The 23,387-nt window shown below is 48.0% G+C and overlaps 1 protein-coding gene across 1 annotated transcript in view; it reads left to right on the top strand.

The window, feature by feature from the left end:
- SYCP2 (synaptonemal complex protein 2) overlaps positions 1–23,387 on the top strand; it is a 2,578,701-nt gene that overhangs the window by 1,223,680 nt on the left and 1,331,634 nt on the right. Inside the window, exon 9 of the mRNA XM_044088976.1 lies at positions 20,170–20,254. Coding sequence (XP_043944911.1) covers positions 20,170–20,254 — 85 coding nt within the window. The remainder of the gene's footprint in view (positions 1–20,169; positions 20,255–23,387) is intronic.

Genomic DNA, 23,387 nt, shown 5'->3' with positions numbered 1-23,387 from the left:
TGTGTGTGTCAGCTACTTGAGCAGGGACATGAAACACTGGTTGGACAGAGAGGGACAATTTCAGGCCAATAAAGCCAAACCACAGGGCTTTATTGGCCTGAAATTGTACATTAAAATGATGAAACAAGTCATGGGCATTCATAATCGCCAATTAGCTGAAACACCTGATATTCATAGGGGTCATTTGCATATATCCCATGTGCCTCTGATACAAGAGGTTTGGGAGGTCACTCAGTGGAAGTTCTAGCTTTGCTGGAGTTTTCATTTTGTTTTTACTAATTGGGTTTGCAGTGACCTTCTCATTTATTGTTTAAGTAGACATGCTGAGGAATGTGTGGGTTTCAAAACCTTTTTGTTTTTCGGTTTGGAGAATGTTTCAATTGACATATGAGGGTCCATGGAAGACTAAGTTAGAATATTGTGAATTGAAACAGTAGTTAAAGTTGGAAGTGAACAGATATCTAGTGTTGAATGATTCATTAAGTATTAACAGTGATCTGAACTGAGAGCTGCAAAATTATAAGTAAAATTTAATCTGAAGTAGTTAACTTCATTTGTGCAGCAACCTATGGGATTCGGATCCGACTTCGGATCCGAGCCGGCAGTTTTCAACAGCTTCAAGCTCCTCCCCCTACACATAATCCTCTGCCAACCCTGACTGACCTCAGATCTAGTTTGCCACGGTTTAACCAACAGCAGCTCAATCTTGAGTTCCAGGCATTAGAGGCTTTTTTGTGAGAAAAAAGTTAACTTTTCTTTTCCTTTTCTATCCTATTCTGGTTGTGAGTGCTTTCAGGTCCCTTTTTGGCTAAAATCCTCCCTAGCTTAACATATTTTTTTCTGTAATTAACCTCCCCCTTTCCTCGTGGTTCCATTAGGGTTGTGTGTGTGTGTTTGGGGCCTAGCGTGTGTGGCTTCTTTGATTAAAATGTCTGAGACCCCAAAGTCTTTTTTTTCTAAGTGCACCGAGTGTGGCCATAAGCTGTCCCCGGTGGATGGCCACACTCAGTGCGTGCTGTGCCTTGGGGTTGAGCACCTCTCTTCTGGTTGTTCCATTTGTGTGGCGTTCAACCCCAGGGCACTTAAGGACCGGAGGTCTAAGCTGATTCTGGTGGGTCTTCTGCCCCCGGATTCGGCTTCTACCTCCGGTCCTTCTGTGGCTCCCACTGCTGCTGCGGCGGCTGATACTCCTGCTTCCCTTCCCCTGGCCAGGACTCAACCTCCCGCCTTAGGCCCGGAGGAGAGGGAGGCTAGAAAAGAGAAAAGGAGGGAGAAACACCACAAGCGGCAGGCCGAGGCCTCCGCTTTGGGCCCCCCGGCTAAGCAGTCTTCTCCCTCCAGGACTTCTGGGTCTCCTCCTTCTCGGATCCGGTCTCCGTGCTTTTCACTGGGTCCTGAGGAGGAGGAGACCTGATCTCCCTCGAGGTCATCGAGGCTGCACTCCCGTCCCACCTCGGTGGCCTCATCGAGATCGACCCGAAGTCTCACGGATGCAGATTTGGACCGGATGATGAGAAGATTCCTCCAGGCCCAACTGCAGATGGGAGTGCTCCTGCTTCCCCCCCCCCCCTGGGGGGGAGATCGACCCCATTCTTTGCCCCGATAGCTCCTTCTCTGTCCCGCTTCCTGGGCTCGGAGTCTTCGGAGCCAGGCAGCCTTGGAGCCGGGGGGGGTGTCGGCGCCGATTTTCTCGGGTACCTCGGCGTCGACACTTCCCTCGAGTCTGTCGGGTCCATTTTCATCGGATCCGAGCTCTCGGAGCCAAGGGCTGAGCTTCGGATCCGGGGGTATCAGTATGCCTTTGGCTCTGTCCAGGTCGGAGCATGCTGGTCCCTCGGATCCGATCGCTTCGGCACCGGCCCCGATCCATCCATTGGATCCGAGTGAGGGTCTGCTTTTGGATCCTAGAGAGAGCAGCTCTCCCTCGGCGTTCAATGTGGTGGAGAGGGCTCTGTCGAGAGATTCCAGACCCCCGGCCCTTGCCACGGCTCCACCCTGCACTCCTTCTCTGTTGGGCCCGACTTCCATCACCCGGCCCCAGGGACAGCCTGCTTTGACGTCCCAGGTTGTTCCTTTGGAACAAGCCGTTGCTGGTGAGACCTCCTCGGACAGCCCCCCCGAGGAGGTTCCTCACAAGTGAAAGTGCAAGGGAGGCACCTGGACTCCCCCGAGTCCTTGACTGAAGACACGGATTTGGAGGAAGGGGAAGGCTCCCCAAGATCACCCCCCGAGGATGTCTCTTTTGGTGACATCATGGAGATGCTCAGGATAAGGGGGGGGGTCTGCCCCAAAGCCTACCTCGGACAAATCCGTGTTCCTGGAGGCATTTGAAGCAGGCCCATCTACCTCTTGGGTGTCCCCTCCGGCCGACCCCCTGGTAGATTTGATTACTACAAGGGCTTGGAAGGAGCCGGACACTGTGAAGCCAGTCCCCAAGCGCCCAGATAAAATTCTTAGCCCCCCCCCGACAAGTCCCATTGGAGTAAGGGTCCCCCTGTAGATGCCATGTTGGTGGCGGCGGCCACCAAGAGGGAACTAGCTCAGGAGAGTCCCTTGGTCCACCCCCCGAGCAAGGAGTCTTGGTCGATGGACCGTTTAGGGAAGCGGGTTTTTAGTTCGGCTACCTTCTCTGTGAAGTCGCTGAATTACATGGCACATGTTCTTCGACTGCAGCGGGACCTTATCAAAGAGTATGCTGCGTCACCCCCCGAGTCCATGTCGGCGGAGGACAAACAGTTGCACTCCACCCAGATGGCCACTCTCCGATCTATATCAAACATCTCTATGCGGCTACTGTCCCATGCCATGGAAGGAGCTGCTAAAGCCAGCGGAGCGGGCCTCGTCATGAGGCGTCAGGCCTGGCTCCGTCACTCTGATTTTGCAGAACCCTTCAAGGCATCTTTCACTAATGCCCCTTTCTTTGGTTCTGCCCTTTTTGGCAAAACCATTCACGATACTTTGGTCCAGAGCATGAAGGACGGGAAGACATTGTCTGCCATTGGAGTTCGCTTCTCTGCTCCACAGAGGTCCTTCTCCAAGAACCAAAAGGGACAGAAGAAGATGTGGTTCCTGAAGTCACAACAGTCCCGTCCCGCTCCAGACTCCCAGCCCTTCTGCGGCAGAGGAGGGCAGGGTGGACGCCACCCTAGAGGGAGAGGGGGCCCGAGGAACTTTGGATCCAGAGAACCTTTCTCGGACCAATCCACGCAACATCCCTAAAGGGTTGCCCGACTGCTCCACTCTGGAGGCAGTTGGGGGGCGTTTCTCAAAGCACCTAGCAGCTTGGGAGTCCATCACGATAGACCGCTGGGTGCTTCGCATTATATCCAGAGGATATCAGATCCCCTTCTCTCTTTACCCACGCAGCCCCAGATACCTCCCCGATGTCCCACCCGATCAGAGGGAGGCCGCAGCAAAGGAAATCCAACAGTTGCTGGAAAAAAAGAGCCATCCATCACGTCCCCCCAGACCAGTGCAGGTCGGGTTTTTACTCCAGGTTCTTCTTGGTGCCAAAAAAGACGGGGGACTTAAGACCAATCCTCAACCTCTCCCCCCTGAACCTGTCAGTAAACAAAGAGAAATTCCGCATGGTCGCCCTTCAATCCATTCTCCCCCTCTTGCGGGAGAGCGACTGGATGTGCTGTATAGACCTCAAGGATGCGTACTACCACATTCTGATGGACAGGTGATCCAGAAGGTTCCTCCGCTTCCAGCTAGGAGCCAGTCATTACCATTTCAGGGTCCTCTCCTTTGGTCTCACCACAGCCCCCAGGGTGTTCACCAAAGTATTAGCGGTGGTAGCGGCCCACCTGAGGCTCCAGGGAATTCAGGTTTTCCCATACCTGGATGACTGGCTCCTGACCGCTCCGACAAGGCATCTACTCTGCGCAGCCAGAAACTACTTTCTTCATCTAGCTCCTCGGCTGGGGATCACTATCAACATAGAGAAGTCGTCTCTTGCCCCTTCTCAGACCATAGACTTCATAGGGGCCAGATTAAACACAAACAAGCTCCTAGCCTTTTTGACCATGGATCAGCTATGAACCCTGAGGCTACATGTGCGGGCCATTATACAATCCCCAGTTCCCCCAGCGGAATTGGTCATGAGGGCTCCAGGTTCAATGGCGGCGGCAATCAATCTATTGCCAATGGTGCATTTGAACATGAGGGTCTTACAATGGACCCTCTAAGTCCAGTGGTCCTTTCTTCAATATCCTCTCAGCTATCCCATTCCCCTCAGCAGGGCTTGCAAGAGGGCCCTCTTGTGGTGGCTCCAATCTCTGGACCTCCAGGAAGGATGCCCCTTTTCTATGGCCTCTCCTCTAGCCACAGTGACCACGGACCCCTCCCGCCTCGGGTGGGGGAGGGCATTGTTTGGGCAGGACAGTCCAAGGCACGTGGGACCTCACGGAGACTTCATTGCATATCAATGTCCTAGAGATGAGGGCAGTGCTGTTGGCATTGCAAGCACTTCAGGACCTTCTTCCTGTAGGAACGATTGCTATTCAGATGGACAACATGTCTGTTGTCTGGTACATCAACAAACAAAGAGGAACCAGGTCTTACCCACTCTGTTGAGAGGCCATGAGGGTGTGGGAATGGGCGATCTCCACCAACCGTTTTCTCATAGCAACGCACATTCCGGGGCGGTCCAACATACTAGCGGACAGACTAAGTTGCACCATCCTGTTACCATACGAGTGGTCTGAATCCCGAGGTAGCGAATCGGATTTTCACTGAATGAGGTCAACCCTGTTGCGATCTCTTTGCCTCTCCCTCGAACACAAAATATTACGACTACTTCGCTCTCATCCCCTCCCCCCCGGGAATTCCCGAGAGATGCTCTGGTGCATGCTTGGCCTCCCTGTCTACTTTATGCTTACCCTCCTCTTCCTCTGATGCTAAAGTTTCTGCAGAAAGACAGTCGGTTGGGGAGCAGGATAATCCTCATTGCCCCATTCTGGCCTCGCCAAGCCTGGTTCCCCTACCTTTGGTCTCATCTGGTGAATCCTCCTTGGATTCTGGATCCCCTTCCGGATCTAATATCCCACCCCCTAGATCTCCCAGTCCCAAATCTGGACAATCTGAAGCTCACAGCTTGGCTGCTCCAGTTCCACTCGTAGCTAGGACTCCCGGTATCTCTTCCTCTGTTAAAGCTATCCTAGTAGCAGCGCACAAGCCTTCTACTAGAAAGATCTATAGTAGCAAATGGAAGCATTTCTCCATTTGGGCGGAACATCGAAATTTGGACCCTTTTACAGCTCCTTTTCCCACTGTATTAGACTTCCTGTCAGGGCAGTTTCATCAGGGGGCTAGCTCCTCCACAGTTAAGGTTCAACTAGCAGCTATCTCTCATTATCACGTGGGAAATGAACTGGGCCGATCACCATGAAATTGTGTAAGACCTTTCTGAAGGGCACCTTTCTGCTCAGACCTCCAGTGAAGGATGTGGTCCCACCTTGGGACTTAACACTGGTGCTTCAGGCTTTGACAGCTCCCCCGTTTGAGCCTGCAGCTTCAGTAGATCTTAAATTCTTGTCATGGAAAACGGCCTTTCTTGTCACTATCACCTTGGCTCGAATGGTCTCCGAACTACAAGCCCTCTGTGTAAAACCCCATACTTGACTTTTCACAAGGATAGAGTTTACCTCAGGACCATTCCCTCTTTTCTTCCCAAGATTGAGTCTGAGTCAAATATTAATCAGTCCATTAAGCTACCAGTCTTTTTTCCTAATTATCAAAGTAAAGGAGAATACAAATTACACTCACTGGATGTGCATAGACAACTTCGCTTCTACATCCACAGGACATCTGGTCATAGGCAATCTGACCAGTTGTTCATCTCCTTTGCCAAATTTAACTTGGGTAAATCTGTATCTAAAGTCATGCTGTCTAGATGGATTTCGCAGTGTATCCTTTTAACATATGAAAGTTCTGGCAGGCCCGCACCTCAGGGAGTCCGTGCCCACTCTACTCGATCTATGTCTACCTCTGCGGCCTTTAGGGCTAGAGTTTCTTTGGATGATATTTGCTCAGCAGCCACTTGGGCCTCATCTCATACCTTTATCAATCACTATAAATTGGACATTATCTCCAGAGGGCGAGCATCCTTTGGCTCCGCAGTGCTCCGGAACATCCTTCCATGAAGGCCGCCCAAGATTCAGGTAGCTGGGGACTCTGTCCCATAGGTTGCTGCACAAATGAAGTTAACTACTTCAGATTAAGAAGTTATGTACTCACCATAACGTTCCATCTGAGTAGATAAACTTAATTTCTCAGCAACCGTCCCTCCCTCCTTTCCCCTCACCTTTGGATGTTTTTTTCTCATTCTCAGGTTTACACGGTGTGTTACCTTTTATACTTGAGAGTAATTATCTTCAAGCAGTATCGGCTTTTGAGCAAACTCGATCTGAGGTCAGTTAGGGTTGGCAGGGGATTATGGGTAGGGGGAGGAGCTTGGAGCGCTGATCTAAGCTGTTGAAAACTGCTGGCTCGGATCCGAAGTCAGATCCGAATCCCATAGGTTGCTGACAAATGAAGTTTATCTACTCAGATGGAACGTTATGATGAGTACATAACTTCTTATTTTATATTATATTCAATGAAAGGATTGTAGATCATGTTTTAAGTAAAGATGTTTTCAAAATGTATTAGCTGTTTTTTACGTTTGTTAACCGATTCTCGAATCACATGATGTATTAGGATTATTTAAGTAAGCGGTGATTGTTATGTAGTCAGGATCTGAAGAATTCTGCTGGATTAAAAATAAAAGTACTTAACATGTTAACTTTTTTGTATTTATTGAAATTTTGCTTTTCTTCTGTCTTCGGAGGCATTTTAATAAACAGACAACTAGGCAAAATTAAGTTACATGATGTAGCCATCATAATAGCAAATATGTGAATGTCTTTTAGTCTCCAGTATATTAACTCCCTTTTTCCTTTTGAGTGTTGTTTATATATTATTTTTAATGTTATCTTACAAAGTTATGTGTGAGGTACTTAGCAGAATAAACTGAACAACTTCTTTAAGTCTGCCGCACAGGCTAGTCATAAAGTAATGGCTGCCTTATGTTATTTTCCTATCTGTACAAAGTATTTGTGGTAATTTACATTGTCATTACCTAGTACAGCAACCATTTTCAAATGGTAGATGATTCCACAAAGTTCCTGTATTCGCCACCTTTGTTGGACCTAGTGGCAAAAATTAACCAACATCAAGGACTCTTCATTTTTATAGACAGTCGTTGAGGCTCCATCTGTCATTTCTTTAAGGTATAAAACATTTTTTGGGCTTTGGTTCTGAGAACAGAGCCTGGTTTGTAGCTGTCTGACATTCTGTCCCTTCCAAGGGGTGCCAGCAGTGCCAGCCATTCAGGGGTCACAATCTGCATATTATCAGAAAAGTGGCTGTAGTGAATATATAAATGGATTTATCAATCTGCTGTTACTCACTGAACTGTACTGTCTTTGAGACAGGTGTGTACAACAGATGATTTGAAGTTGTCTCTCTCGCCTTCATTCTTGCTGGTTGGGTTCGGAGCCGATCCTCGGCTCCGACTCGGCAATCTACTAAAGCTCGAGAGCTATTTACTGGCTCGAGGCCCTCCCCATATCCCACAATGCCAGGCGCTAGATCCCCAGATCTTGTTTGCCACTTCAGCGACGAGGTTGCGATTTTACTGGCTCCAGGTCGTATAAATGTTCTTGCATTGTTAGTCTAAAATTTACCTATATATTTACCTTATATTTAGTTAGTTTTAGTTAGACTGTGTATCCCCTTATTATCCCATTCAGAAACTCGTTTTTTGTTAGAGAATTTCCTCCCTCCCCCCCTCTCCCTTGTTAGGGTAGTGTTTAGCCTTTCTTAACTACAATTAGTCAGTCTTGTAGTTTTTTGTATATTTTTGCCATTAGTAAGGTAGTTGTGTGGTTGTTATAATTACTATAGTATTATTATTGTTAGTTTTATCTAGTGCGCGTGTGTGTGTGACTTGATTAAGCACTAGTTAGTATTTTCCGTTTTATCTAGTGCGTGTGTGTGTATGCCTTATTAAGCACTAGTTCCTTTGGTATCACATTACCAATATGTCTAAGGATACCAAAGTTTCAGGCTTTAAGAAGTGTGACTCGTGCTGTCAGAAGATGTCTCTGACAGACGGTCACACTTCTTGTGTTTATTGCTTGGGTCCCCTACACCTGCAGGACTCCTGCTTTGTCTGTCACGCTTTCAGCCCCAGAGTCCTGCAAGAGCATAGGAACAAGCTTATCTTGAGAGGCTTACTTAAGCCAGAGGGATCCCCGGCCAAGCCTCAGCCGGGTAAATCCTTAAAGCCTACCAAACCGTCGGCTCCCAGTTCGGAGCCTTCGCCGGGCAGAGCATCTGCCTCCTCTTCCTCGGCTCCGGCTGGAGCTGACATCTCTGGACCTCAATCGGCTCCGACCTTAGTGTCGGAACCGTCTTTGAGCCGAAAACACTCTAGAATTGGTTTGTTCGGCTCCCAGGTCACCATTGCTTCAATCTGAAAGAAGACATAGGTCCCACTCCTCTCTGTCCTCCAGGCTATCTGATCATGACTTGGAGAGGGTAGTCAGTAGACTCCTTAAATCACAGGCCCTTGCCAAAATGTTAACCATCCCATCTCAACAGACTATGGCTATCCCGGTGTCTTCAGTAGTTCCTCCTCCGACTCCCCCCTTGTGTTCGGAGCCAGAGCTGGTTGGGGCTCGAATCTTGGAGATGTTGGAGCCGATACCACTCCTTTCGGCTCCTTCGTCAGCTCCGATCTCTTCACTGGTTCCGTCCTTGGAGGGATCTGGGTGCCGGGACTCCCTCGTCGGCTCCAAGAGGGCGAGTGGCATCAGACCCTTGTCCAACCCCGTTCTCCCTCTCGGAGCCTCGGCGCAGGTGAGCTCAGCCCCAACATCAGCCTCGGAGCCGTCCCTCTCAGTGCCGGCAAGGGTTATCGTGTCTTCGGAGCAGGGACCCTCTGCTCTGCCTGATAGGGTCACCTTCAAGGTCATGAGGAGTGTGCTGACTCCTGAGTTGGCCCCTCGTTTAGCCCCTTTGGCTCCTCCCCCCATGGTGCCTGCATCGGTCTCTGCCCACCCTCCTGACCCCAAGCGTGGAGAGCAAACGCTCCAGGTTGCCCCATTGGGCATATCTTCCTCTTCCGAGGCCTCCCTGATCCTTCAGCAGACCCCCCTCGGAAGAGAAAATGTAAGAGGAAACATGTTGACCCCCCCCCGAGTCAGTCACGTCTGATACCGACTTGGAGGATTCCGTAGGGTCCCCAAGATCCCCCTCTAAGGATGTCTCCTTTTCAGACATTCTAGAGATCCTTAAGCAGAGGGGGAACTGGACTGCCCTTAACCCTTCCGAGGATGAGTCGGTCTACCTGGATGCGTTTGGCTCTCGCCCTTCCACCTCCTGGGTGTCTCCACCCTTCGACCTGCTGATGGAAGTAGTGGCTCAAAGGGCATGGTCAGCCCCAGACACAGTGGAACCTACTCCCCGCAGGCCAAATAAATTCATTACAGCCCCACCCAGCAAGCAATTTTTGACAAAAGGTATCCCCGATGATGCTATGGTGGTTGCAGCAGCCACGAAGAAGGAGGTGGCTGACCCTTCAGTGCCTGTCCATCCACCTAATAAAGAGTCTAGGACAATGGACAGGTATGGGAAGTGGATGTTTTCCTCAGCGACCTTTGCTATGCGGTCACTAAATTATCTGTGCCACTTCACCCGACTCCAAAGGGATCTTCTCAAAGAACTGGGTGATACTCTTCAGGATCCATCAGCTGCGGGGTCCTAAGCTAAGATTAACTCCCAGTTGGCGACCCTTAACTCAATCATCAACTCCTCCATGTGGCTCATTTCTTATGCAGCTGATGGGGCGAGTAGGGCCGCAGGGACAGGCGTGGCTTTGAGAAGACATGCCTGGATGCAGTTATGTAACTTTGCTGACCCCTTTAAGGCGTCCTTCACTAATACCCCCTATGATGGTTCGGCTTTGTTTGGACCACAGGTGAAGGATACCCTTACCAGGTGTGAGCAGGAAGGCAAGACTCTCTCTGCCGTGGGAGTCCATTTTTCCACTCCCTCTAGACCATACCCCAAAGGTCAGAAGAGTGGGAAAATGTGGATCTGAAGTAGGGAGTTCATTTGTCAGCAACCTGTGGGTCTTGGATCTGATATCGGATTCGAGCAGGCAACTTGTTTCAAGCTAATGGATCCGAGCTCCTAGCTCCTCCCCTCACCCATAATCCCCTGCTAACCCTCCTTGACCTCAGATCTAGTTTGCCGTGCTTGTGGATAGCTGGATTCCTGTGAGCTCGTTTAGTACTTGGCAGTTAAGTTTATATTTTTCTGTCAACTTTCTTATTTCTTCACAAAAATATTAAGTGTGTAAGTGTTAGGTTCCCTGTAGAGTAAAAAATAATTTCTTTTAAGTAGTTTTTCCCTCCCTTCGCTGGTCATTAGAGAGTGTGTGTTGTGTGTTGTGTTTTGGGGCCTGTGTTTGTGTGTGTGTTACATTACTTTTTTCTTTAAGTATGTCTGAGGCCCCAAAAGCCATTTTTTCTAAATGTACCGAGTGTGGCCATAAGCTCTCCCCGGCTGATGGCCACACTCGGTGCGTTTGGTGCCTTGGGGTTGAACACCTCACCTCAGGCTGTACCATTTCTGCAGCGTTCAACCCCAGGGCACTGAAAGAGCAGAGGTCGAAGCTGGTCTTGGCGGGACTTTTACCCCCGGGCTCGGCTCCGGCCTCCGCTGCTCCCGTGGCTCCACCACAGGCTGTGGTTGTTGCCATTCCTGCCCCCCTTCCTCCGACCGGGACTCAAACTCCCGCTAAAGTGTCGGAGGACAGGGAGGCCAGGAGGAAGAAACGGAGGGAGAAGCACCACAAGCGGCAGGCCGAGACCTCCGTTTCGGCCCCGCCAGCTAAGCGGGCTTCTCCCTCCACTGCTTCTATGTCTCCTCCTCCTCGGCTCCAATCCCCTTGTTTCTCCCCAGGGCCTGAGGAGGAGGAGGCCTGATCTCATCGAGGTCATCGAGGTGGCATTCCAGGCCTGCCTCGGTGACCTCTTCGAGATCGACCTTTAGTATGTCCGATGCAGACTTGGACTGGATGATGTGAAGGTTCATCCAGGCCCAGCTGCAGATGGGAGTGCTCTTGCCTCCCCCCCTTTGGGGGGGAGCTCGACACCTTTTTTCCATCCTATTGCTCCTTCTCCGACCTGCTATCCAGGTTCGGAGCGTTTGGAGCCGAGCAGCATTGGAGCCGGGGGTGGGTCGGCACCGACAGTACTTGGTACTTCGGATCCGACCCTGCCCTCGAGCCTGTTGGATCCGACCTCTCAGAGCCGTGGTCCGAGCTTCGGATTTGAGGGATTCAGTGTGCCTTCGGCTCCGTCCAGGTCGGAGCGCACTGGTCCTTTGGATCCGATGGTCTCGGCGCCAGTTCCGATCCCTTCATCGGATCCGAGTGGGAGCCGACTCTCGGATCCAAGAGAGAGTGGTTCCCCCTCGGCTTTCGATGTTGTGGAGAGGGATCTGTTGAGAGCATCCGGACCCCCGGTCCTTGTCTCGACTCCTCCCTGCACTCCCTCTCTGCAGGGCCAGGCTTCCATCACCCGGCCAAAGGGACAGCTGCTTCAATGTCCCAGATGGTTCCATTGGAACAGGATGCTGCTGGCGATGCCTCCTCGGACAGCCCCCCCGAGGATGTGCCCCACAAGCATAAGTGCAAGAGGAGGCACATGGACTCCCCTGAGTCCTTAACTGAGGACACGGACTTGGAGGAAGGGGAAGGCTCCCCAAGATCACCCCCTGAGGATGTCTCCTTTGGAGACATCATGGAGATGCTGAGGATCAGAGGTGGGTGGTCTGCCCCCAAGTCTTCCTCCGATGAGTCCGTGTTTCTGGAGGCATTTGAAGCAGGCCCATCTACCTCTTGGGTGTCCCCTCCGGCCGACCTCTTGGTGGACCTCATTACCACCAGGGCGTGGAAGGATGCGGACACCGTGGAGACAATACCAAAACGCCCGGACAGAATACTTAGCCCCCCCTCAGACCGATCGCACTGGAGTAAGGGCCCTCCCATAGATGCCATGTTGACGGCGGCAGCCACGAAGAGGGAACTAGCTCAGGAGAACCCCTCAGTCCATCCACCGAGCAAGGAGTCCCGCTCAATGGACCGCTTAGGGAAGCGAGTTTTTAGTTCAGCGACCTTCTCGGTAAGGTCTCTGAACTATATGGCACATGTCATCAGGATGCAGCGGGATCTTATCAAAGAATACGCTGCCTTCCCTCCTGAGTCCATGTCGGTGGATGACAAGCAATTGTACTCCACCCGAATGGCCACTCTGAGATCAATTTCAAATACCTCTATGCGGCTATTGTCCCACGCCACAGAGGGAGCCGCTAGGGCTAGTGGAGCAGGCCTAGTCATGAGACATTAGGCCTGGCTCCGTCATTGTGACTTTGCGGAGCCTTTTAAAGCGTCTTTTGCGAACACCCCTTTCGATGGTTCTGCCCTGTTTGGCAAAATGGTTCGCGAGACACTTGTCCAGAGCGAGAAAGATGAGAAGACGTTGTCTGCCGTCGGAGTCCGCTTCTCTGATCCCCAGCGGTCCTTTTTGAAGAACCAAAAGGGTCAGAAGAAGATGTGGTTCCGGAAATCGCAACATTCCCAACCCGCTCCGGACAACCAGTCCTTCCGTGGCAGAGGAGGACAGGGAGGACGCCGCCCCAGGGGCAGAGGGGCTCCGAAAAACTTTGGGTCCAGAGAACCTTTCTCTGAATGGCCCACGCAGCAGCCCTGAAGGGTTGCCCGGCTGCTCCACTCTGGAGGCAGTCAGGGGCCGCTTCTCGGAGCACCTAGCGGCATGGGAGTCCATCACGACAGACCGCTGGGTGCTTCGCATTATATCCAGAGTGTACAAAATACCATTACTTCATGTCCCCAAATTCAAAAACCTCCCCAATGTACCACCCGATCAGAGGGAGGCCGCAGCCACAGAAATTCAGCAACTGCTAAGAAAAAGAGCCATCCAGCCCGTCCCCCAAGACCAGCTCAGATTAGGGTTCTACTCCAGGTTCTTTTTGGTGCCAAAAAAGATGGGGGAATTGAGACCGATTCTAGACCTTTCCCACTTGAACCTGTCAGTAACCAAGGAAAAATTCCGAATGGTCACTCTTCAATCTATTCTCCCACTTCTAAGGGAGAACAATTGGATGTGCTCTGTAGACCTCAAGGATGCGTACTACCACATTCTAATGGACAGATGATCCAGGTGGTTCCTCCGCTTCCAGCTGGGAGCCAGTCACTACCAGTTCAGGGTCCTTCCCTTTGGCCTCACCACAACCCCCAGGGTGTTCACCAAGGTATCAGCAGTGATTGCGGCCCACCTGAGACTCCAGGGAATACAGGTCTTTCCATACCTGGATGACTGGCTCCTGACTGCCCCAACAAGGCATCTACTTTGCTCAGCCAGAGATTTCTTTCTCCACCTAGCCCCACATTTAGGCATCACCATCAATGCCGACAAATCCCTTCTGGCCCCGACACAAGTCATAGAATTCATAGGAGCCAGAATAGACACCAGAGAGCTACGAGCCTTTCTAACTTCCAAGAGAATTCGGAATTTGCAACTCCATGTGCGGGCTATCCTCCAATCAGAGACTTCACCAGCGGAATTGGTCCTGAGGGCACTAGGCTCCATGGCGGCAGCGATTACACTCCTTCCATGCGCCCGTCTGAACATGCGGGTACTGCAATGGGCACTTCTAGTGCAATGGTCCTTTCTATCCCTTCCTCTTCACCACCCCATTGCTATCAGCAAGGCTTGCAGGAGGGCTCTATTATGGTGGCTCCAAGCTTCAGACCTCCATATGGGCCGTCCCTTCTGCACCTCTCCCCCTCTCGCCACGGTGACCACGGATGCCTCCCGCCTATGGTGGGGGGGGGCATTATTCAGGCAGGACGGTCCAAGGCACGTGGAACGACACAGAGACCTCCCTGCATATCAACGTTCTGGAGATGAGAGCGGTGCTGTTCGCATTGCAATCACTTCAGAATCTCCTCCCCATACGAACGATTGCAATTCAGTCAGACAACATGTCGGTTGTCTGGTACATCAACAAACAGGGGGGAACCAGATCTTACCCTCTATGCCGCGAAGCCATGAGAGTGTGGGAATGGGCGATCTCCACCAACCACTTTCTGATTGCAACGCACATTCCGGGATGGACCAACATCCTAGCGGACAAACTCAGTCGCGCCCTTCTTACCCCGTATGAGTGGTCTCTCAATCCACTAGTAGCGAAGCAGATATTCGCAATATGGGGGCAACCCTGATGCGATCTTTTTGCGTCTCCCTCAAACACCAAATGTGGCAATTTCTTCGCTCTGTTTCCCCCTCCAGGGGAAACTCCAAGAGACGCTCTGGTGCATGCTTGGCCACCCGGTCTACTTTATGCCTATCCTCCTCTACCCCTGATGCTGCAACTCTTACAGAAAGCCTCGTGGTTGGGGAGCAGGATGATCCTCATTGCCCCATTTTGGCCTCGGCAAATTTAGTTCCCTTACCTGTGGTCTCACCTAGTGAATCCTCCTTGGATTCTGGATCCCAGTCCGGATCTAATCTCCCATCCGTCGGACTTACCGACCCCAAACCTGGACAATCTGAAACTGACAGCTTGGTTGCTCCAGTTCCACTCCTAGTTAGGACTCCCGGTATCTCTTCACCAGTCAAAGCCATCCTTGTGGCAGCGCATAAGCCCTCCACCTGGAAAGTGTACCGCAGTAAATGGAAACATTTCTCCATCTGGGCAGAGCATCATGATCTAGATCCCTTTACAGCTCCTCTTCAGTCCATATTAGACTTCCTAACCAAACTTTTTCAGGAAGGCGCTAGTTGTTCAACTGTCAAAGTGCAATTGGCAGCCATCTCACATTACCATGTGGGACAACATGATACAGGGCCTTTGATGTCGGCCAAGTTGTGTAAAACCTTTCTCAATCACACCTTCTTGCTTAGACCCCCTATAAAAGAAGACGTACCACTGTGGGATCTTTCACTAGTTCTTCAAGCCTTGACTTCTCCACCTTTTGAACCTGCTGCTTCAGTAGATCTCAAATTCTTGTCCTGGAAAACAGCATTCCTTGTAGCCATCACTTCAGCAAAAAGAGTTTTGGAGCTTCAAGCTCTTTCTGTGAAGCCTCCTTATTTGATCTTTCACCCAGACAGAGTGTACCTCAGGATCAATCCCTCTTTTCTTCCCAAGATAGCATCAGAAACCAATATAAATCAATCCATAAATTTACCAGTTTTCTTCCCTAAATATCAGAATAAAGGAGAGTACAAGCTGCACTCATTAGATGTTCATAGGCAGCTTCACTTTTATACTCATAGAACAGCTGGTCATAGACAATCCGACCAGCTGTTCGTTTCCTTTGCCAAATTTAATTTGGGGAAAGCAATATCAAAAGTATCTCTATCACGCTGGATTTCTCAATGTATCCTATTGGTGTACCAAGCCTCTGGGAGACCCGCACCTGAAGGAGTTTGCGCACATTCCACTCATTCCCTCTCTACTTCTGCGGTGTTCAAGTCTAGAGTTCCATTGGATAATATTTGTTCAGCAGCCACTTGGGCTTCATCTCATACCTTTATTAACCACTACAAACTGGATGTGATTTCTAGAGGGAGAGCGTCCTTTGGCTCTGCGGTGCTTCACAATATCCTTCCATGATGGCCACCCAAGGTTCAGGTAGCTGGGGACTCTGTCCCACAGGTTGCTGACAAATTAACTCCCTACTTCAGATTAAGAAGTTATGTACTCACCATAACGTTCCATCTGAGTAGGTAGCTTCATTTGTCTGCAACCATCCCCCCCTCCTTCCCCCTGGCCTTCTTCGGATCTATTTTAGTTGGATACCCGTTTTTGGGTATATCTTGAGGGGCAAACTTGATCTGAGGTCATGGAAGGTTAGCAGGGGATTATGGGTGAGGGGAGGAGCTAGGAGCTCAGATCCATTAGCTTGAAACAAGTTGCCGGCTCGGATCCGATATCGGATCCAAGACCCACAGGTTGCAGACAAATGAAGCTACCTACTCAGATGGAACGTTATGGTGAGTACATAACTTCTTATTTCGGAAACCCCAGGGAGTCGTGCCTGACACACGTGGTGAGTTTCCCTCCAGAGGCAGAGGAGGGAACAATAATAGAAGCCGCCTGAGGGGCAGAGGGGGCCTGCAAAAATCAGGGTAGCAGAGAATCTTTCTCTGACAAACCCTTTCAGCACCCCTGAGGGGCTGCCCGACTGTCCACCTTTGGAGGCAGTCGGGGGAAGATTGTCACTGTACCCAGAAGCCTGGCAACTCCTTACACAAGACAGATGGGTACGGTCTATCATATCCGAGGGTTACAAAATCCCCTTTGTCCATACCACTGTACAGACAACCAAGTCCCTTCCAGATGTTCCACCCGGTCTAAGGGAACAAGCTAGAAATTTCAAAACCGCTAGAAAAACAGGCCATTCAGCCAGTCCCAGCAGACTAGCAAGGATCCAGAATTTACTCCAAGTTCTTTTTGGTACCAAAAAAGACAGGGGACTGGAGACCCATTTTGGATCTCAGCAGGCTGAACAAGTCTGTTCAAAGAATAAAATTCTGCATGGTCACGCTTCAGTCCATTATACCCTTCTTGGGTCAGGACAAATGGATATGCTCCATAGACCTTCAGGATGCTTACTACCATATCAAAATGAACAGGCGCTCCAGAAGGTTTCTCCGCTACTGGCTGGGAGCCAGTCACTATCAGTTCAGAGCCCTGCCCTTTGGTCTCACCACAACCCCCAGGGTGTTCACCAAATGCATGGCAGTGGTCACGGCTCACCTGAGATGGCGAGGATTCCAGGTGTTTCCATATCTCGACGACTGGCTCCTTACTGCTTCCACCAGGCATCAGCTACTGTGAGCCAGGGATTATACCATCCAAACTTGCTCCAAGCTAGGTATCTCAATAAATTTTGAAAAGTCTGCATTGTCGCCTTGTCAGTCTATAACCTTTATAGGTGCAAATCTAAATACAAAAGATCTGTCTGCAAGACTTCCCCTCAACAGATTGTCAGACATTCGCCGGCATGTGCAAATCTTACTACAGTGCAACAGAATTCAGGCCAAATTTGTACTAAAGACCTTGGGCCTCATAGCAGCAGCTATCATACTAGATGTCCTTCAAGGATGCAACTGCAGTCCTGACATATGGGTTGTCCTGCCTCAGGCAGCCCTTCGGTCGGCCGGATTCCAAAGTCTGGGTCCGGCGTCGGCTGATGTCGCCTTTTCCCCGACGTCAGAGCGCCCTTCCCCTGACTCGTTTTCACATCCGGCTTCTTCAGTGGATGCTTTTTACTCAATGGTCCTTTCAACAACTTCCAACGTCTCACAAGATAATAATCACTCAATCATGCAAAGACCATCTGGCTTGGTGGATGGTCTCCCCTCTACTACTCCAGGGCAGACCATTTGTTCTTCCTCCTCCTGTTGCCACGGTGACCACGGATGCCTCCATGATCAGGTGGGGGGGGGGCATTTTCAGGGCAGGACTGTCCAGGGCACTTGGCAACCTCAAGAGTACCATCTGCACATAAATGTCTTGGAGACGAGAGCGGTGCTTTTGGCGTTACAAGCTCTTCAGGACTCTCTTCCTACTGGGACTATTGCGATTCAGACAGACAATACATCAACAAGCAGGGCAGAACCAAGTCCTATCCCTTATGTCGAAAAGCACTCAGACTCTGGCAGTGGGTGATCTCCTCTCAACGGTTTCTGACGGCAGTGCACATCCCCAGGAGGTCCAACGTCATAGCGGACAGGCTAAGCAGAGCTATTCTCATGCCTCACGAGTGGTCTCTCAATCAATCAGTAGCGGGCAAAGTCTTCCACAGATGGGGTCAACCTTGCTGTGACCTTTTCACAACTCCCCTCAACAGCAAGTGCAACAATTTCTTCACTCTCTTCCCCCTTCCCAGGCACTCCCCCAGAGACGCTCTAGTTCATGATTGGCCCTGGGGTTTTCTGTATGCATTCCCACCTTTTACCCTAATTCCCAAGGTGATTCAGAAGGCGACTGCATTGGGATCCAGGATGATCCTCATTGTCCCTTACTGGCCTCGACAAATTTGGTTTCCATTCCTGCATTGTCACCTGTTGGAGCAGCCTTGGAATCTGGACCCAGTGCCAGACCTCTTGGTCCATCAGTCGGGTGGGCTGCACCAATCCCTTCAGTCTCTCAACCTCACAGCTTGGTTGCTCCACTTCCAACCATAGCCAGGCTTACACAAATTTCTCAGCCGGTGCGTGAAATCATCCTTTCTTCGCACAAGTCTACCACCAGAAAGACTTATGCTAGAAAGTGGAAATGTTTCTCTTTCTGGGCAGAGGCTAGGAATATTGACCCCTTCACAGCCCCTGTCCACCATGTCCTAGACTTTTTAGCAGAGCTCTTTCAAGCTGGTTCCTCATCTGCCACTATTAGGGTCCAATTAGCTGCTATTGCCAATTTCCACGCTGGCCTATCAGAAACCAGCATCATGTCCCACAAACTTTGCAAGGCCTTTCTCAAAGGAACTTTGTTGCTTAGGCCCCCGGTCAGAGATCCCCCGCCTCCGCGGGACTTGAACTTGATATTAGCTTCCTTGATTCTCCCTCCCTTTGAACCTGCGAATTCCTGTTACTTAAAATTGCTGTCCTGGAAGACTCTCTTTTTAATAGCTATCACCTCAGCTAGGAGAGTTTCGGAACTTCAATCCCTCTGTATTCGTCCTCCTTATCTTGTGTTTCATAAGGACAGAGTTTCACTTAGGACCAATCCTTCGTTCCTGCCCAAGATACCTTCTGAAACAAACCTGAACCAGACTATTGACCTACCTGTCTTTTTTCCTAACTATTCGAATAAAGCTGAACAAAATTTACACCAACTGGAAGTTCATAGGCAATTACGTTTTTATTTGGATAGGACTAAGCAGACAAGAAAATCAGACCAACTCTTTCTGTCCTATGCTGAGGGCAAACAAGGCCTACTAGTTTCTAAAGTGACCTTGTCCAGGTGGTTGTCCTCTATTATTACTTTGATCTATCAACTGAGACATAAAACCTACCTACTAAACCTAAAGGCCATTCCACTAGAGTGTTAGCTACTTCAGTGGCCTCTAGGAGTAGAGCGTATTTTGGTTCCACTGTGCTTAAAAGTCTGTTCCAGTGTGCCACCCAGGATTAAGGTGCTAGGGACGCTGTCCAAACCAGTAAGAATGAAGGCGAGAGAGACAATTTAACATTAAGAAGTTATGTACCTACCATAACGTTCCATGTTAGTTGTCTTCTTCTCGCCTTCTTTCTTGCATCCCACCCTCCATCCCCCTAGCCTGGACAGACCGAGAAGAATCCTCCTTTGAGGCCTTCTTTCTCTGGCTGACTCTTATATACATTGTGTCTTCCTCTGTCTTACCACTGTAGGAAAATCTTGTATTTGGACAGGTGTCCTTGAATCCTTCCATGCTGTTAGCTCTGCCAACGAGATCTGGGGATCTAGCACCTGGCATTGTGGGATATGGGGAGGGCCTCGAGCCAGTAAATAGCTCTCGAACTTTAGTAGATTGCCGAGTCGGAGCCGAGGATCGGCTCCGAACCCAACCAGCAAGAAAGAAGGCGAGAAGAAGACAACTAACATGGAACGTTATGGTAGGTACATAACTTCTTATTAATTCCTGCTCCCTTAGCAGTTTCATGTTCACCTGTTAGCTTTTTCAAGAGGCAGTCTGTTTCACATGTCCATTTCATTTCAAGATATAGATTCTTTAGGTGATTTATTTTTTAGCAGGTGCTTCCTGAGACATGCTAGACTTGGGAATGTTTACTTGAAAAAAATTGCAAGGAAGATAGAAGGACCATGCCTCTTAGCAATGTGTCTCAGTGCCTACTGATCATTCTTAAAGTGTGACCATTTGGAAGAAACAGTTTGGAAAAAAACTACCTTTAAGGTGAATGCCACACATAATTGTTCATTTGCTGTATAACTTTAGCTTGTAAAATAATGTTCCATAATGACAGTATCTAAAAGGTACAGAAATCCAATCTGAAGTAATTTCCTTTTTAATTCCAGAAAACCCCATCTTTATCTTCTAGTCCTGTGTCAAGTAAAAGGAAATCTTTGGCTGCAGCTGCTCTGAGTAACATTCACACATCAGGTATTTTTAAAATGTGATCACTTTGATACCTATTAGAAGGCAGTTACCCGATAAGTTACGTCAGGAATTTACTATGTAATATTTTTGTGCGAGAAAGTTTTTGGGAGAAGGACCATTCACTGCTGTTTACAGGGTATACTTCTTTATGATATTTTGTAACTTGTTTATTTTAAAACTCAGTTCTATCAAGAAAAATGTGGTATTATAAAAGCATTAAACTGACGATCTGAATTTTGTTTGTAAAGGAGATTTTTCAAAATTTGAAGAGCTGTTTTCACATGTTTAGCATTCCAGTGTGTTGAGTTATTTGGATGACACACTGGTGGGGCAACGGGGCTACAAGGTTAAATACAGATTTTATAACAGGCCATTTCACTTAATAACATTTTACATGTATACAGCTGGCATTTACCACATTTACTTGATTCATTGCTTATCTTGAGTTTACAGAGTTTTTAAGAATACATCTGATAAGGCTGAATATAGAAGGTAGTTTTGGTCTAGGTAAATGGTAGCTTAAGATGGCACACATATAGTAAATAACAGTGGTGAAAGAAGCAGGGAATGTTCAGAGATTAGGCAGTGTGCTGAGTTTATATATTTTGTTACTATATACACTGATGTTTCTCCAGCTTTGGAAAAAAATAGTCTGAAGTAGTTGGTACATTTTTTTAAGTCTGCAGCAATTTTTTTCCACTAGACTGGAATTTTCATACAAAAGAGGCAGGAAAGTAAAAGAGTATTTAAATCACAGTGTATTAATGAATCATGGTAAAGTAGGCAGATTAGGAGCTTTTTTATGGGGGAAATAATTGATATGTCATAAAATGTAAAATTTACATTATGGAGATAATATCAACTAAGTAATATATAATTTAAATCATATTCTTACTTGCAGAGTGCTTTATATTACTGGCTGTAAATATGAAAGGGGGAAATGGTATGCAGGACAAACAAAAGGAAAAGAAAAGAAAAGATAAGAATTCTGGAACACTCAAAGAAATTAGAAACACAAACATGGATAGCCCTGTTGCAGTACATTTTTCAGACTGCCATGGGAGAAATAAATCTGATATTTTTTTTAGTATTTAAGCACAAATAAATTCTATCAGAGTGGGCAATTTGCAGGTATCACACGATTTTGTCTTTAGTACAATACTTTAAATCCCATGAGTTTAAATAATAAATTTAATATTGCAGCAATTATTTAATAATTATGAAAATAAATAGTTTTATTTACATGCTATAGAATGTTTGTTATTTATAAACATTTGCATGCAGTAAGTGATTTACTGACAAATATTTTTTGAAAGAAGCTGTTTAACTGAATGGTTGGATGAGCAAGGCCTATAAAAGGAATGTAATTTATTGTTCTTTTAAATCTTGTGATGGTTAATGGCTGAGGTACCACATCCCTGCTGTGTCTACTTTCTCTTTTTCTTTGGCATGTTCTATACCAGGCTAGGATTTCAGTCCTCATTGGTCTGGCAACATCTCTTAGATGTACAGAAGTATTATACATGGCTACAGCATTTGTCGGTAGCTAATGTGACACATGCTGAAATATAGCCATGTTATAATGTTCTGTATATGGTACTAATTGCAAGCCGAATGCTGTTACATTAAGTAAGTAATTCTACCTTTAAATACATATATTTCTGTTGTTAAAGAATACTTCAGAAGAAACTAAACTGATTCCAGTTATTTAGTTATAACTGTGGTATATGCAGCTCAGATGCAGACACTGTATAACTTATTCAGTGAAGACTTTTTGTGAATTTTTCTTAGTAGGCCGCAGTGGTGGAGCGGTTAGCATTGTTGCCTCACAACAAGTGGTTCTCCCGTTCAATTCTCGGCTGGAGAGCCTTCTGTGTGGAGTCTACATGTCCTCCCTGTGGTCGAGTGACGTTAAAGACATGCAGGTAGGTGCATGCGTGAATGGGTGTGGCTTCTTTGAAGGTTGGGAGTCGGCCTGGCAACTCAGCACTGTAAAAATCCACTGCCAATCATTAGTGGACCGGAGTTCTGCTGTGGCAACCCCTAACCAGGAAAAGCCGAAAGACCTTTAAGACCATGGTACTGTGAAATATTCTAAAGTATTCCCATTTTGTACTTTACTCCTCAGCCACCAATACATCAGTACATATTTAAAGGAACTCCTAATTTACATCTTAAATGGATGTAGAAGTGGGCAGTTCCTTAAGAAGTAAACCTTATCAAACCTTGTCTGGGACAATAACATTCATAAACAATTCACATTTATTCAGTTTCTCTAAGTATACCTGTCAGTACTTGCAGTCATATCATTTGTCTTGCTGCAGTGTTGGGCATCCCTCACATTGAATACCAAGACAACCATCCATAACTCCAGGTCATGGCACCACCCTTTTCTTGCAGTGAAACAGATATTATATTGATTCCACATCCTTATCTATGTCTCTTGGCCAGAAAAAATGCCATTAGTAGTGTTTAACTTGCAATAGCCCATACCAAATACATTCAGACTTTGCTCTCCTGCTGAGGTGTTCAAGCTGAAGAGTAAACTTTTTCATTTTTTTTTTAGTTTTTCAAACATTTTTTCTTGCCAGAGATATTGAACTTACCCCAAACCCTTGTGCTGCTGCTGTACATAAACATAAAAGTTTCTCCAGAACACACTCCAGCACTTGCACCATTAGAAACACAATACCATAATCTAGAAGTTTCTGTTTCAGAATCTTGGCTAAAAGAATGCAATAACTTCCCAGCAAAACTTATATTCCTTAACAAATCAGTCCACACTTGTTGTCCCACAGTAAGAATAGGGGATATTGTATTGCTTCTTGTTGCTAGACAGGTTCTTGCTGACTCCCCTAACACCATCAGATATGATCCCAGCTGGGTCTATATACAAGCCTAAATGTTTTGTATCTTACAGTCTACTTCTTTCTACTACAGAATCAGTCATACACCTTCTCAACATCATTACCAACCAGGCCAGGAGAAGCAATACTGTCTGGCAAGATGATATGGACAATACCTTTGGTCAGTGTCCACTACAGCAGATTGTAACTGCTTAAAATAAGGCCAATCAATGTAAAAATAGGTATCTATTATTATTATTGTTATTATTAAAAACAACATACTTTTTAGG

This window comes from Protopterus annectens, chromosome 12.part0, assembly GCF_019279795.1.
Source record: "Protopterus annectens isolate FY-2018-M chromosome 12.part0, PAN1.0, whole genome shotgun sequence".
NCBI lineage: Eukaryota > Metazoa > Chordata > Ceratodontiformes > Protopteridae > Protopterus > Protopterus annectens.
Note: the sequence above shows the minus strand (reverse complement) of the source record. Positions and strands in the feature narration are given on the sequence as shown.